Below are 15,616 nucleotides of genomic sequence, written 5' to 3'. Positions count from 1 at the left end.
GAAGATGGAAACCTGAAAGCGGAGACCGGGTGCAGGTGTGAACCCTCCCTAAACACCAGAATACTTCTTTAGGCTGTGGCAGGAAAAATCGCAGCAAAAAATAGCAGCATTTTACAGTACTTGCAACATGGATGGGATTAATGTGAATTCCATGCCCACTTTGCAGAAAAAATCGCAGTGCGGACACGCTGCGATTTCCAAAACCATCCTGATTTTGAAAATCGCAGCATGTCAATTAAATCTACGGAAACACCAGCGGCTTTCCCGTAGATATAATTGTAACAGAAGGTCTGCGGAAGAAAACTCCATGAACTTTCTGTTCAAAGGGCTGCGGGAAGAACCATGATGCGTTCATGCCGCGGTTGTTCCCGCAGCGCTTTAGCGCGGCGTTTCCGGCCCGTGGGTCCTTAGCCTTATATTGGAAAATATATGAACATAAGAAGACAACTCCACTGGACTACTTCTCTCATCATCTTTATTAATATTACATTCCAGTACATTATAATAAATTACAGAAATAAATAAATCATCATACAGTCACTATTCATGAGACAAACATGGCACATAGGAAAGGTTCCAGATAGGGGCACGGTCTGTTGCTCCCTGTTATCAGCCATTTCAGGCTGGGGCGAGACTGACTATAGTGTTCATCAATAAAATGAATGACAGGAAGAACATTAACCTTTGTATCCCCGTGATTCCTACTTTATGCCACAAATCTCCACTGCTGAGAACCAGAAGAGACATTTACTCCTCCTATTACACTTCTGCACCAATATGAGCCCTGGGCACATAAACATAGGAAATATGGATCATACTCATACATAATAATATCATAATAATGTACTGAGCTATGCTGGGTATTAACACAAGGTATAAAGTAGGATGGAACTTAAGCCATAATAGATCACTGGAAGAGGCTGACCTACTTTCTGATGGTATCCAGGTACACTGAAAAGAAATGTAATGAAGATAAGATGCTGGAATTTACATCTGTTGCTCCTTGAGTCAAAGGTGATTACATAAGAGGTAACAGGAATGACAGGACTGACAGGTCCGACCCTCACACTTCGCCATAAGAACTTATAATGTTATAGATAAGTCACAGGTCAGTATTGATAATATCATATGAGCTTATGGCACAAGTCTACACTCTATTCTGCTCCTCTACCTGTGGGTTCAGGTGCACCTAGACAATGAGAGTCACATACAGAGCAGCCCCAGCAATATTGTAGACAAACAGTGCAGAAGATCATCAGACAATAATGGAGTTATTATATGGATAAAAACATGTTCTAGGCCTCAGTGATGGAATCCTTGGTGGGTTGGTACAGATTGTACATTAGGGCACAGAACATTCTTGGCTGCTGCGGCCACATCAGAGTCCAGTCTGTATCAGTAAGATGGATCTGGAGGTCACCAGTAAAGACCTTGTAATATTCACCAATGGATCCAGTGAAATTTTTGTCCAACCAATGTAGTCACCTGGTTCAGTTTCGATACCTTCTGTTATATCTGTATACATGACAAATGCGGACCCTTAGTCTGTCCTGAGTAGCTGGTCTGAAGTTCTAGTCTCAGGTTCTCATCACAGATACTCCATGCGTGGGCTACAGCTTGCTCGCTCCTGTTTAGCCTCGCTCTGCTTGCACTCAGGCTGTTTTACACAAGTATCAGTTTTGCAACAAGTGCTCAGTGAGCAACAGCAGCAGAGGAAGGTCAGTATTATCCCTCCGAGGAAGAGGAAGACTATATCGGGATATGCAAGCATCAAAGCATATCCTATCTCGATGCGCACTGCTCCCCAGGTGAATGAAGCATCGTAGGCTCGACGAGCAATGTTGGCTGTGGTCCAGACAACAGGGATGAGGACAAGGATGGTGCTGAGGAGATACAGGAGTCCAGCGGTGAGGGTGAGGCAGTTGCGTTCGCTTGCTTTGCCATTGCAGCATCGGCAGCATTGAGTGAAAATGAATCCAATGATGGAGAATATGAAGGCGATGACAGACAAAGCGATGGCAAAGCTCATGAACATCCTGCCAGCCTTCAGGTCGGAGGTGAGGGACACCATGTCGCCGTAGCTGTTACATTCCAAATCTATTCGGAGCTGTTTCAGACATGTGACCCACAGGCCATCCCATCGACTGATCCACTCCCCATCAATACGGCCACCATCAATGACCAAACCGTTGTTCTCAGCTAAGACAACCAACCTCCAGTAAGGCATCAAGGTGACGATCCAAGTGAGGATCATTCCAATGGTCCCAAAGATGAGACCAATAATATGGATAAGGCAGCAGATCATGGCTGACAGAAAGGAAAATCTTCCTTGGATATGTACGGTCTACTTGCAAACTACTGAACTGGTCCCATCCAAGGCTGCACATTTATTCATGAGGTCACGTGAAGAAAACAGTGGGTGGAATTACAGGAGGATGACTCCACTACAGAATTAGGACACCAATTATCTTACACATTAGAAGAAATAGAAGCCACAAGAGGGAGCCGCCAGGACTTAGTAAACTTACTTAGGATGTTGCTCAACTGTGCACGGGCCTCGGTATCTTCACTATTATTTACCTCTTTATTTTTAGTTCTTCAAGAGTTCCTAATTGTCAGGAATTTCCTTTAGGCAACACTAGGCGAGAACCTGATGAATAATTTATTTGATATGATGCAGAGATAAAGTAATGGAAATTGATGATTGTAGTGAATCTCCTCCCAAGCAACCTCTAGAAACCACTGCAACAAATGGTCTCAAAGATCAGTGGTCCTCAGGTCCAGTTCTAAGGTCTATTTTTTTGGATTCTGTCATCCAGTCCAGTTCTTAGCTCTATTCTTATGTATAGTTCCCAGTTCCGGTCCTCAGCCTAAATCTTTAGCTCCAGCCCTTGGAGTCAATCTACAGCTCTAGTTCACAGGTCTAGTCCTCAACTCCAGTTGTCATGTCCTCTTATTAGTTCCAGTCCTTGAAGCCAATCTACAGCTCCAGTCTACAGCTATAGTCTGCATCTCCAGTCCTCACGTCCATTCCTCAGCTTTAATCCACAGCTCCAAACCTAGAGTCATAATGCGGGGATGTGCACAGAGAAGGCACCTGCATAAAACTTAGAAAGGACCTGTTGGGGTAAGGGCAGGGGCCTGAAAACTCTATAGAGAGTTCTACGTTATACATGGGATAAGAGGGAAAATCCATCATATAAACCTGACAGTAAAGGGACAAAACTCAAAAGGCTGCATTTATCTAATAAGAAGGTGCCTACCACCTCATGCACCTTGTCCTCAACATGGGATCCATGGAGGTCTTAATGTGGACAGCTCCTTCATTATGGTTGTAATTAAGGTCCCATAAGGTGATTGTCATGAGCTGTCGAGATCTAAGTCAGTATGTTAGGAAATTCACTGGACAGTAGACAACAAGGGAACAATCTTGGAAATAGTACTAAGTTGACAACAAAGGATTATGTAGATAATCTTGTTTCCCTTAGTCCTAACAGCGGCACAATGTGGGGTATTTCGTGCCCCTGTGTGCTGGTAGGACAGGCGGAATTTTAATTAGCCATGTATTAATTTCACATGGCTTGTTCCCTTTAAGAGGGCACAGATACCTCCCCCCTGTGCGTAAATAACAAGTAATAATACATACATTCCAAAATAAACAACAATAGGGGGGGAATCCTTGTGCCGCTGTTAGGACTAAGGGAAACAAGATTATCTACATAATCCTTTGTTCCCTGTCGTCCCTACCAGCGGCACAATGTGGGGAAATAGCAAGTAATCCCCATAAGGGTGGGAGATTAAACACAAGCAGAATGTAATACAGTACGCCCGAAGGCAGTAGCTTCTGAGCCATACCGATCAAGTCGGTAGTGCTTCACAAAGGTCAATTCTGAAGACCAGGATGCTGCTGCACAAATCTGGTCCAAGGTGAGAGCCTTGACCTCTGCCCAAGAGGTCGATACTGCCCGCGTCGAATGGGCCCTTAGGACGGTCGGCGGAGGTAAGTTCTGACTCACAAACGCCAACTTGATTGCTTCCTTCACCCAGCGAGAGATGGTGACCTTAGAAGCCTTGCGGCCTTTATGGCCCCCTACATAATTTATTAACAAGTTCTCAGATCTCCTGAAAGCGCGTGTGCGCTGAAGGTAAATCTGCAGGTTCCGGACTAAATCTAGGGTATGCCACTTCTCCTCCTCAGGGGAAGTGGGCACGGGAAAAAAGGTTGGCAAGCAAATGAGCTGACTCACATTCGCCCTAGAAGAAACTTTCGGCCTGAATCCTGGCAGAAATCTCAACTGAACACGGTCTTCAAAGAAGGCAATGTAAGGAGCTTCCGATGAGAGTGCTTGAAGCTCCCCTACTCTTTTTGCCGAGGTGATAGCGAGGAGAAAAGATACCTTATAGGTCAGCCACTTTAGATCCACCTCCTCCAGAGGTTCGAATGGAGCAACACAAAGTGCCGTTAGGACCTTGCTGAGGTCCCATTGGTGGACAGGAGCAGAAACTGCTGGTCTCAGCCTAGTTGCCCCTTTGATAAAGGTGCTCACTAAAGGATCCTGAGACAACCGCCTCCCCAGATAGGCGGACAAAGCGGCTACATGTACCTTCAGGGTAGAAGCTGCAAGCCCTCTGTCTAGGCCGTCCTGCAGGAAATCCAGGATCGCCCTCACAGGGGGATCGGAGGAGTCCACTTCGTGTTCCGTGCACCAGGCCTGGAAAATATTACCGATCCTACGGTAATTCTTATTGGTCGAGGTGGCTCTGGCGCTGGCTAAAGTCCTTAGGACGCCTTGAGACAGTCCTCTATTCCTTAATAGGGACTGGTCAACCTCCAGGCTGTCAGATTGAATCTCCTCAGATCGTGGTGTCTCAGCTCTCCTTGTGTCACCAGATCTGGGAGGGGGGGAAGCCTCCAATACCTGCCTTGACTCATCCACATGAGCTGGGCAAACCAAGTCCTTTTCGGCCAGAACGGGATTATGGCAATTCCCGAGACTTGGTCCTGTCTGATTTTCATCAATACCTTGGGTATGATGGAAACTGGAGGGAAAATGTATATCAGCCTGAACCTCCATGGGATGGACAGGGCATCCACTGCCAAGGCATTGTCCTCCTGGTACAGAGAGCAGAAGGTTTCCACCTTGGCGTTGAGTCGGGTTGCCATGAGGTCGACATCCGGAAGGCCCCATGTTTGGACAATCTGATGGAATATGTCTTGATTGAGAGACCATTCTCCTGATACAGGGATACCCCGACTCAACTGATCCGCTACTATGTTCAGGGAGCCCTTGATGTGAACAGCGGATAGGTGGGTCAGATTCTTCTCTGCCCACGTGAAGATCAAGTTCGCCTCTCTCAGTAGGGCTGGAACCCTGGTGCCGCCCTGTTTGCTCAAGTATATTACCGTCGTCATATTGTCTGACCGGACCTTGACTGCCTTCCCTTCGAGAAAGGGGGCGAAGTACTTCAGCGCCAGATACACTGCTTTTAGCTCCTTCAGGTTGGAGGTTCCTACCTCTGGATTCCTCCACAGACCCTGGACAGTCCTGCCGTCCAGGTGGGCTCCCCATCCCGAATGGGACGCATCTGTTGTCAACAGGGTCCAACGAGGTTGAACCGAGGACCTTCCGTCTTTCAGGTGTCTCCACCATCTGAGGGAAAGACGGGTACCGGGAGAAAGGCAGATCTTCCTGTGCAGTCCCCGTGGAGATCCGTTCCAGGCTCTCAACACTTCCATCTGAAGGGGACGCAAGTGCCATAAAGCCCAAGGGACCGCCTTGGCTGAAGAAGACATCAGGCCTAGGACCCGCATGGCGGTGCGAATGGTGATCCATCGGGACCTGAGGAGGCCCCGAACCGAAGCTTCTATTTTTGCTCGCCTTGGACGAGATAGGAAAATCTGCATGCTCTGGGAATCCAGAACAAACCCTAGGAATTTCTTCCGGGTGGATGGCACTATTTCTGACGTCTCCCAATTGATCAGCCAACCTAACTCCTGGAGGAAGGCGATGGCTATCTGGAGGTGGTGATGGAGAATTGAAGTAGACTGAGCTTTTATAAGCCAGTCGTCGAGGTAGGGAACCACGAAGAGGCCTTGAAGTCTGAGAGCGGCGGCAACTGGTGCGACCATCTTGGTGAATACATACGGAGTTGACGATATGCCGAATGGCAGAGCAGTGAACTGTAGGTGCTCTCTGTGACCAGCCATAAGAACGGCTATACGTAGATATTTCCTGTGTGGCGGGAAGATGGGGATATGTAAGTAGGCATCCTTCAGGTCCAGGGTGACCATGACCTCGTTGCGCAATAGGAAATTGGTTACTGAGTCTATGGACTCCATCCTGAAAGGTTTTTTCTTTATGAAGAGGTTGAGGAACCGAAGATCTATAATCATCCGCCACCCTCCTGTGGACTTTGGAACCAAGAACACGGGTGAATAAACTCCTTGACCCACTTCGGGAGGAGGGACCCTTTCCAGGGCCCCCTTTAAGAGATATTCTGCGACGGAAGCCTCCAGGCAGTCTTGTTGTAGGGCTGGTAACCACAAGCCACAGCGGAGAAACCAGCTAGGGATTAGACTAGCAGGCAATGAGGGATGCAACCTGCCCCCTTTTTTACAGCCCCATATCCGGAAGGGGCGTGGCCTTAGTCAAAAGCTCCGTTCCTTTGCCCTTCATAACACTCCTAGCCCTTCAAGTCACGCTCCCCCCTTGAGCCAACTACATTGGCACGTACCTTAATCTCCTGAGGACCTCCAGTGTCCAACGCTGCTGTTCGCGTGGTCCCGGAGCGGCAAATGCCGAAAACCGGAAGTTGCCGGTGTTACACTTCTAAACGACCGGCCGGAACCCTCCTACACAGAGGAAAGGTTCCGCGAAAACCGGAAGTTCCCCTCATGGAGCCGCGCGAACACGCCGGCTGGCTGCGCGCGGCTCCGAAGCCCAGCAGGACTGGATGCCGGGGAACAGGAGGTAGGATTGCGTGAGGGAGGTGGGCAAAATAGGTAACTTTAATCTTACCTATTCTCTTTGCAGGACCGACAGAAGTCCAAAGGGGCAGAGTGCATCATTGAAGACACCTGAACAGGTCTGAGCAGGTAAGTACCTGAAACTTCTTCTTACTCTTTCTCTTTAGGAGGACACAGAGTCCTCCCCACCTGTCCGATCCTTTACACAGGACAGAAAAAAACGCACAGGGGGGAGGTATCTGTGCCCTCTTAAAGGGAACAAGCCATGTGAAATTAATACATGGCTAATTAAAATTCCGCCTGTCCTACCAGCACACAGGGGCACGAAATACCCCACATTGTGCCGCTGGTAGGGACGACAGGGAAATACATAGAGGACACCACGCAAACTATAATAAAACTACTAATTTTATTGATGAAATTAAAATGCAAATCAACCAACAAATGTATAACATATGACAAAATACAATGATAAAGGGGGAACACAAACAAACCCAAGACCAAGTCAGAGGAGGTGTCTGGACATTTAGTGAATACCCCTAGGGATCCATACTCAAAGAGTGAATAAGTACAGCTGTATATTCAAAATTGCAGGTAAAGTGATTTATGTGAATAAATAATGAGTCTGTATAGACTTTCCCACAATGAATAATAGCACACATCAGAAGGACCCCCCGGACCAGCATTACCTACACCTCCGTCCAGACCAGGGCGTGCATCCGCCCAACGTAGATTTTGCCCAACACAGGTCTTTGCTTATAAGGGGTTTTGTGGTCCTTTAAAGAGATTCTATCATTATAATCCCTTTTTTAACTAAATACACGTCAGAATAGCCTTAAGTAAGGCTATTCTTCTCTTACCATTCTTTTTCTGTTCCGTGCTGCCGCACCTAAGAAATTTCTTATTTCTTCCATATGTAAATGAATTTTCAGACAGCACAGGGGGCGTTTCTCTTTTGTTCAAACAGCACAGGAGGCGTCCCCTGTGCTGTCCAAAAAACTCTCCGGCGACGCCTCTGTCTTCTTCTAGTCATCGGCCGCATCTTCAGCCAAAAGCACCGACTGCGCATGTCCGTGTGCCATTTTCCTGTGGCCAAAGGGGTGCTCGTGTAAGAGGTAACAGGAAAATGGCTGATGGAATCTCTTTAAGGTTGACCCATCGAGAGGTGTATTTTGAAGCTCCAGCGCCCCACTGCACAGTCTGTAACATGGCCCCTTTCTAAACTTGTGCCATTTAGAACGGTGGTATGTGGCAAAGGTATCTTTGGGGCCCCCTCAGGGTTCAGTAGTGTCTACTCCCTCTGAACCTCCTATAGTGAGACCCTTGGACCAATCCTTAGTATAGGGCATCAGATCACTGCAAGTCCAACACTTGGCACTCTGCAAAACAGTTTTTAAAGAGGCTTTTGTGTACATTATTCTGTACAGTATAGATCTGCACTTGAACAGATCAGTCCCATTCACTTTAGTAGAGTGAAGCCATAATACAAGACACTTCTGTTTCTAAAGGATCATTCACACGGTGAAGTTGGGTGCAGACAAAATTACAGCTGAAAAAACTGCTTGCTGATTTGGTGTAGCTTCTTAATTTTATATATTTTGCCTGTAAAATTAAAAACTGCACTAAAATCCTACTTCAAATTTGAGTACAGTTCTCTGATGCAGTTATAAGTGCATCCAATTGCATTGTGTGAATGTGCCCAAAAAGTAGAGATTTGAAGCATCATGCAAGGGACAAGGGCTTATAGAAGCATTGCCACCCCTTTTAGTGAGGCTGCCCAGACGGGGACCATCACTGATAAGATAATCCTTTAATAGTTCCACAATGGGGAAATTCAGTGTAATACAGCATCATGGATAGTATAGTAGTATACAGCAAGAGAGAAACACATACAAGCTCATGGCTGATAGAGAAATACTAGAAGTCATAGCAACTAAAAAGAAATAAATAAAAGACAAACTTCAGGATCATTTAGTTCTCTGTGCGAAGTGATGTTCATAATACAGCCCGACCACGGTTGGAGGACACGAGGAGGGGTCTCAGCATGTAGACATAACAGGCAGAAACAGTTTTTTTTGCAGAGGTTTGGGACATATGCAGCTATCATGATAACATGTAGTTCTTTTGGTAGGTAGTGAGATCTCATGCTCAGCTGATAGTTCGATATCTTGCATCAGCCCTGTTGTTCCTTAATCACAAAAATGTCCCGAAAAGTATCCCACCTTTCATCGCAAGCCCTCCTCCTATATTCTTACCGCTGTCACTTGTTCTATCCGCCCAAAGAAATCTGAAGCCATCCAGGTAGACAGGGTGCTGCTCTCTTGCCATGCTTCCTTAACTTTTGGAAGGGTGATGGTAGGTTCCTAGACTGTAACAGAGTCCCACTTGTCTACAGTAAAAGAAGAAAATATGTCAGCCGTAGGCATCTTCCACACATCAGCAATAGACACAGAAAACATTTTCTTGGAAGTAGAAGTCCGCACTTTCATGCAGGTTTCTACTCCATGCTTTGTCTGCCTCATGTTGTCCAGGTTTTCCTTAGCTCGTGGGGAATGGTAAGGCACATGTACACAGGAAATTCCAGCCGAGCAGGTATCTTCCAAGCTTAAACAATAGACAGAAAGAAAATAGTCCGCATGATCTTCCATTCGATATAGTTATATAGTTATAGCAATATTAGCAAGTCAATGACTGCCATTAGTTCCACTTACCAAACACTGATCAATAGCACAGTTGTCCACTCACATACAGTAGCTAAAGGCTCACAAGCCCTGGTGTAAGAGTTCGGCTTTGGCCCCCATACCTCCTTACAATTTCTTTAATAGCCACCTACCTTTGCGGCTAGGGCTACATGGTGACTTTACCTCAATTCTCTAATGTTAACTGAAGATTGCCATGTTATTATACTACACCTTCACTGCAACTTGAGTCACACTGCAACCTGGGGATGTTGTGACCATAACTTCTAATTGCAAAAAATAAAACAGCGCTCAATCTTTTTGCACTATATGTCGAAGTTAGGCTAGGTTCAGAAGGAGGAATCTACCACGGATTTGGGAGCAGATTCTGCCATTGTTTTCAATGTTAGGCACAAATCGTAGCAGGACATTGACAAAAATAATCATCCTGCTTGATCTTGCTGCGGATTCTGCAGATCAAGAAAGCCTTATGACATTCATCTTGGCCTAAATACTGGCGCAAAACCGCGTCAGTATGTGGGTGCACTGAGTCTCCATTCCACCGGGGGGAACGGGAAATGTTGAGGAATATGAGGCGGATGTCTACCAAAAATTCTTCGTCATTTTCCGTCATGTGAACATACCCTAATTGTACAATTTAACAAAGCACACAATGGTAGTGTGGCAAGTGCAACCGCCTAAACCCCAATATCATCACCACTGAGATTCATTGTTGTCTGCAGCATATGGTCATATAAAAGATGCTATCAGCTGACAAGTAAGCATCTGATGGATTATTGGGGGCATGCTTACACCATACACATATACATACATGTTAACACCAGAATACTTCTTTATATATATGAACATAAGAAGACAACTCCACTGGACTACTTCTCTCATCAACTTTATTAATATTACATTCAGGTACATTATAATAAATTACAGAAATAAATAAATCATTACACAGTCACTATTCATGAGACAAACATGGCACATAGGAAAGGTTTCAGGTAGATACACGGTCTGTTGCTCCCTGTTATCAGCCATTTCAGGCTGGGGCGAGACTGACTATAGTGTTCCTCAATAAAATGAATGACAGGAAGAACATTTTTCTTTGTATCCCTGTGATCCCTACTTTATGCCACAAAACTCCACTGCTGAGAACCAGAAGAGACATTTACTCCTCCTATTACACTTCTGCACCAATACAAGCCCTGGACACATAAATATAGGAAATATGGATCATACTCATACATAATAATATCATAATAATGTACTGAGCTATCCTGGGTATTAACACAAGGTATAAAGTAGGATGGAACTTAAGCCATAATGGAGCACTGGAAGAGGCTGACCTACTTTCTGATGGTATCCAGGTACACTGAATAGAAATGTAATGAAGATAAGATGATGGAATTTACATCTGTTGCTCCTTGAGTCAAAGGTGATTACATAAGAGGTAACAGGAATGACAGGACTGACAGGTCCGACCCTCACACTTCGCCATAAGAACTTATAATGTTATAGATAAGTCACAGGTCAGTATAGATAATATCATATGAGCTTATGGCACAAGTCTACACTCTATTCTGCTCCTCTACCTGTGGGTTCAGGTGCACCTAGACAATGAGAGTCACATACAGAGCAGCCCCAGCAATATTGTAGACAAACAGTGCAGAAGATCATCAGACAATAATGGAGTTATTATATGGATAAAAACATGTTCTAGGCCTCAGTGATGGAATCCTTGGTGGGTTGGTACAGATTGTACATTAGGGCACAGAACATTCTTGGCTGCTGCGGCCACATCAGAGTCCAGTCTGTATCAGTAAGATGGATCTGGAGGTCACCAGTAAAGACCTTGTAATATTCACCAATGGATCCAGTGAAATTTTTGTCCAACCAATGCAGCCACCTGGTTCAGTTTCGATACCTTCTGTTATATCTGTATACATGACAAATGCGGACCCTTAGTCTGTCCTGAGTAGCTGGTCTGAAGTTCTAGTCTCAGGTTCTCATCACAGATACTCCATGCGTGGGCTACAGCTTGCTCGCTCCTGTTTAGCCTCGCTCTGCTTGCACTCAGGCTGTTTTACACAAGTATCAGTTTTGCAACAAGTGCTCAGTGAGCAACAGCAGCAGAGGAAGGTCAGTATTATCCCTCCGAGGAAGAGGAAGACTATATCGGGATATGCGAGCATCAAAGCATATCCTATCTCGATGCGCACTGCTCCCCAGGTGAATGAAGCATCGTAGGCTCGTCGAGCAATGTTGGCCGTGGTCCAGATAACAATGATGAGGACAAGGATGGTGCTGAGGAGATACAGGAGTCCAGCGGTGAGGGTGAGGCAGTTGCGTTCACGTGCCTTGCCATTGCAGCATCGGCAGCATTGAGTGAAAATGAATCCAATGATGGAGAATATGAAGGCGATGACAGACAAAGCGGTGGCAAAGCTCATGAACATCCTGCCAGCCTTCAGGTCGGAGGTGAGGGACACCATGTCGCCGTAGCTGTTACATTCCAAATCTATTCGGAGCTGTTTCAGACATGTGACCCACAAGCCATCCCATCGGCTGATCCACTCCCCATCAATACGGCCACCATCAATGACCAAACCGTTGTTCTCAGCTAAGACAACCAACCTCCAGTAAGGCATCAAGGTGACGATCCAAGTGAGGATCATACCAATGGCCCCAAAGATGACACCAATAATATGGATAAGGCAGCAGATCATGGCTGACAGACAGGAGACTCTTCCTTGGATATGCACGGTCTACTAGCAACTACTGAACTGGTCCCATCCAAGGCTGCACATTTATTCATGAGGTCACGTGAAGAAAACAGTGGGTGGAATTACAGGAGGATGACTCCACTACAGAATTAGGACACCAATTATCTCACACATTAGAAGAAATAGAAGCCACAAGAGGGAGCCGCCAGGACTTAGTAAACTTACTTAGGATGTTGCTCAACTGTGCACGGGCCTCGGTATCTTCACTATTATTTACCTCTTTATTTTTAGTTCTTCACAAGTTTCTAATTGTCAGGAATTTCTTTTAGGCAACACTAGGCGAGAACCTGATGAATAATTTATTTGATATGAGGAGAGATGCAAAGATAAAGTAATGGAAATTGATGATTGTAGTGAATCTCCTCCCAAGCAACCTCTAAAAACCACTGCAACAAATATTCTCAAAGATCAGTGGTCCTCAGGTCCAGTTCTAAGATCTATTTTTTTGGATCCTGTCATCCAGTCCAGTTCTTAGCTCTATTTTTATGTCCAGTTCCCAGTTCCGGTCCTCAGCCTAACTCTTTAGCTCCAGCCCTTGGAGTCACTCTACAGCTCTAGTTCACAGGTCTAGTCCTCAACTCCAGTTGTCATGTCCTCTTATTAGTTCCAGTCCTTGAAGCCAATCTACAGCTCCAGTCTACAGCTATAGTCTGCATCTCCAGTCCTCACGTCCATTCCTCAGCTTTAATCCACAGCTCCAAACCTAGAGTCATAATGCGGGGATGTGCACAGAGAAGGCACCTGCATAAAACTTAGAAAGGACCTGTTGGGGTAAGGGCAGGGGCCTGAAAACTCTATAGAGAGTTCTACGTTATACATGGGATAAGAGGGAAAATCCATCATATAAACCTGACAGTAAAGGGACAAAACTCAAAAGGCTGCATTTGTCTAATAAGAAGATGCCTACCACCTCATGCACCTTGTCCTCAACATGGGATCCATGGAGGTCTTAATGTGGGCAGCTCCTTCATTATGGTTGTAATTAAGGTCCCATAAAGTGATTATCATGAGCTGTCGAGATCTAAGTCAGTATGTTAGGAAATTCACTGGACAGTAGACAACAAGGGAACAATCTTGGAAATAGTATTAAGTTGACAAATACATAGAGGACACCACACAAACTATAATAAAACTACAAATTTTATTGATGCAATTAAAATGCAAATCAACCAAAAAATGTATAACATATGACAAAATACAATGATAAAGGGGGCCACACGGTGGCTCAGTGGTCAGCACTGCAGCCTTGCAGCGCTGGAGTCCTGGTGTTCAAATCCCGCTAAGGGCAAAAAACTAACTGCAAGGAGTTTGTATGTTCTCCCCGTGTTTGCATGGATTTCCATCCCATATTCCAAAGACATACTGATAGGGAAAAATGTACATTGTGAGCTCTATGTAGGGCTCACAATCTACATTAAAAAAAAAATAAAAAAATACAATGATAAAGAGGGAACACAAACAAACCCAAGACCAAGTCAGAGGAGGTGTCTGGACATCAAGTGAATACCCCTAGGGATCCATACTCAAAGAGTGAATAAGTACAGCTGTATATTCAAAATTGCAGGTAAAGTGATTTATTTGAATAAATAATGAGTCTGCAATGAATGAAATGAAATTTCCGACACTCTATCAGTATGCTTCCAAAACGTAATTTTTATTCCGACAAACATAAAAACGTTTCGGTCTAAGTTAAAGACCTTCTTCAGTGTGTCAGTAGGTAGGAGGAGGAATAGGAAGCCAAAGCAAGTTGGATATGGAGTCTTAGTAGATGAGTCCCAAGATGATCTCCTAGCCTCTCTGAGCTCTATCGCCCTATCAGCAGATTACTTAGCCGAGGCGGTCCAATAGCAGTGTAAATTTATTGCAACCCCCACTGCGTAGGTAGCGGTCTGCCACCTGAGATCCGGAAGATGGGACTCAGAAGAAGAGCGAGGAGAGGGCCGGCAGCCTCCGCACAGCGCCGCAGAGGCTCCGGTGCTACTCCCAATAGTTTTTTGTTTTTACTTTACAACTAACAAGGGGGGAAAGGTCTCTTGGCCCTTTTATAGTGTGTCATAGTTATGTACATTTTATGTTAATTAACAATTCTGCTTGTCCTACCAGCACAAAGGGGCAGAAATACCCTGTACTGTGTTGTTGTTAGGACTAAGGAAAAAAAATTAACATCATAATCAACGATTCTAGTGTATCCCACCTCTGCACCCCCTATACCTACACTCCTGTATTCTAGTGTACACCCCCTCTAACCATGTTTCTGATATGGAAATGTATACTTTCTTTCTATTGCAGTCTCTATGCGTTTCCTCTTACTCAATGTATTTAGCGATTATCACTACACTTAGGGCCCCTTCACACGGTGTAAGCGCTCGGCTCATTCCGAGCCGTACACGCGAGCGCTTCTAAACACTTCCCATTCACTTCAATGGGAGCGCTCGTAAAGCCGGCTTTACGTGCACTCTCACTGAAGTGAATGGAAAGTGTTTAGAAGCACTCGCGTGTACGGCTCGGAATGAGCCGAGCGCTTACACCGTGTGAAGGGGCCTTTACTATGTAAAAAGTTAAAATGGTGTGACCAACTAACAGATGGAGCCACGAAGTAGGTAAAACTACTATGGCGGAGTCACATTGCCTTTCACCATCAGTACAGTCACATCATAGTCAAGGTCTTAAAGCAACAATATAACTCTTTTTCTTATAAGGGGTTTTATGGTCCTTTAAAGGGATTCTATCATTATAATCCCTTTTTTAACTAAATACACGTCAGAATAGCCTTAAGTAAGGCTATTCTTCTCTTACCATTCTTTTTCTGTTCTGTGCTGCCGTTCCTAAGAAATTTCTTATTTCTTCCATATGTAAATGAGTTTTCAGACAGCACAGGGAGCGTTTCCCTTTTGTTCAAACAGCACAGGAGGCGTTACCTGTGCTGTCCGAAAAACTCTCCGGCGACGCCTCTGTCTTCTTCTAGTCATCGGTTGCATCTTCAGCCATAGGCACCGACTGCGCATGTACGTCTGCCATTTTCCTGTAGCCAAAGGGAGCTCGTGTAAGAGGCCACAGGAAAATGGCTGATGGAATCCCTTTAAGGTTGACCCATCGAGAGGTGTATTTTGAAGCACCAGCGCCCCAATGCACAGTCTGTAACATGGCCCCTTTCTAAACTTGTGCCATTTAGAATG

General features: G+C 45.3%; 1 protein-coding gene across 1 annotated transcript; it reads right to left on the bottom strand.

The window, feature by feature from the left end:
* Positions 1-1,588: 1,588 nt before the first annotated feature.
* LOC142210113 (claudin-17-like) lies at positions 1,589-2,305 on the bottom strand. Its single transcript, XM_075279140.1, has one exon. It carries the CDS (start codon positions 2,303-2,305, stop codon positions 1,589-1,591), a length of 717 nt encoding a protein of 238 aa, XP_075135241.1.
* Positions 2,306-15,616: the final 13,311 nt, after the last annotated feature.

This window comes from Leptodactylus fuscus, chromosome 6 (assembly GCF_031893055.1).
Source record: "Leptodactylus fuscus isolate aLepFus1 chromosome 6, aLepFus1.hap2, whole genome shotgun sequence".
Lineage (NCBI taxonomy): Eukaryota > Metazoa > Chordata > Amphibia > Anura > Leptodactylidae > Leptodactylus > Leptodactylus fuscus.
Note: the sequence above shows the minus strand (reverse complement) of the source record. Positions and strands in the feature narration are given on the sequence as shown.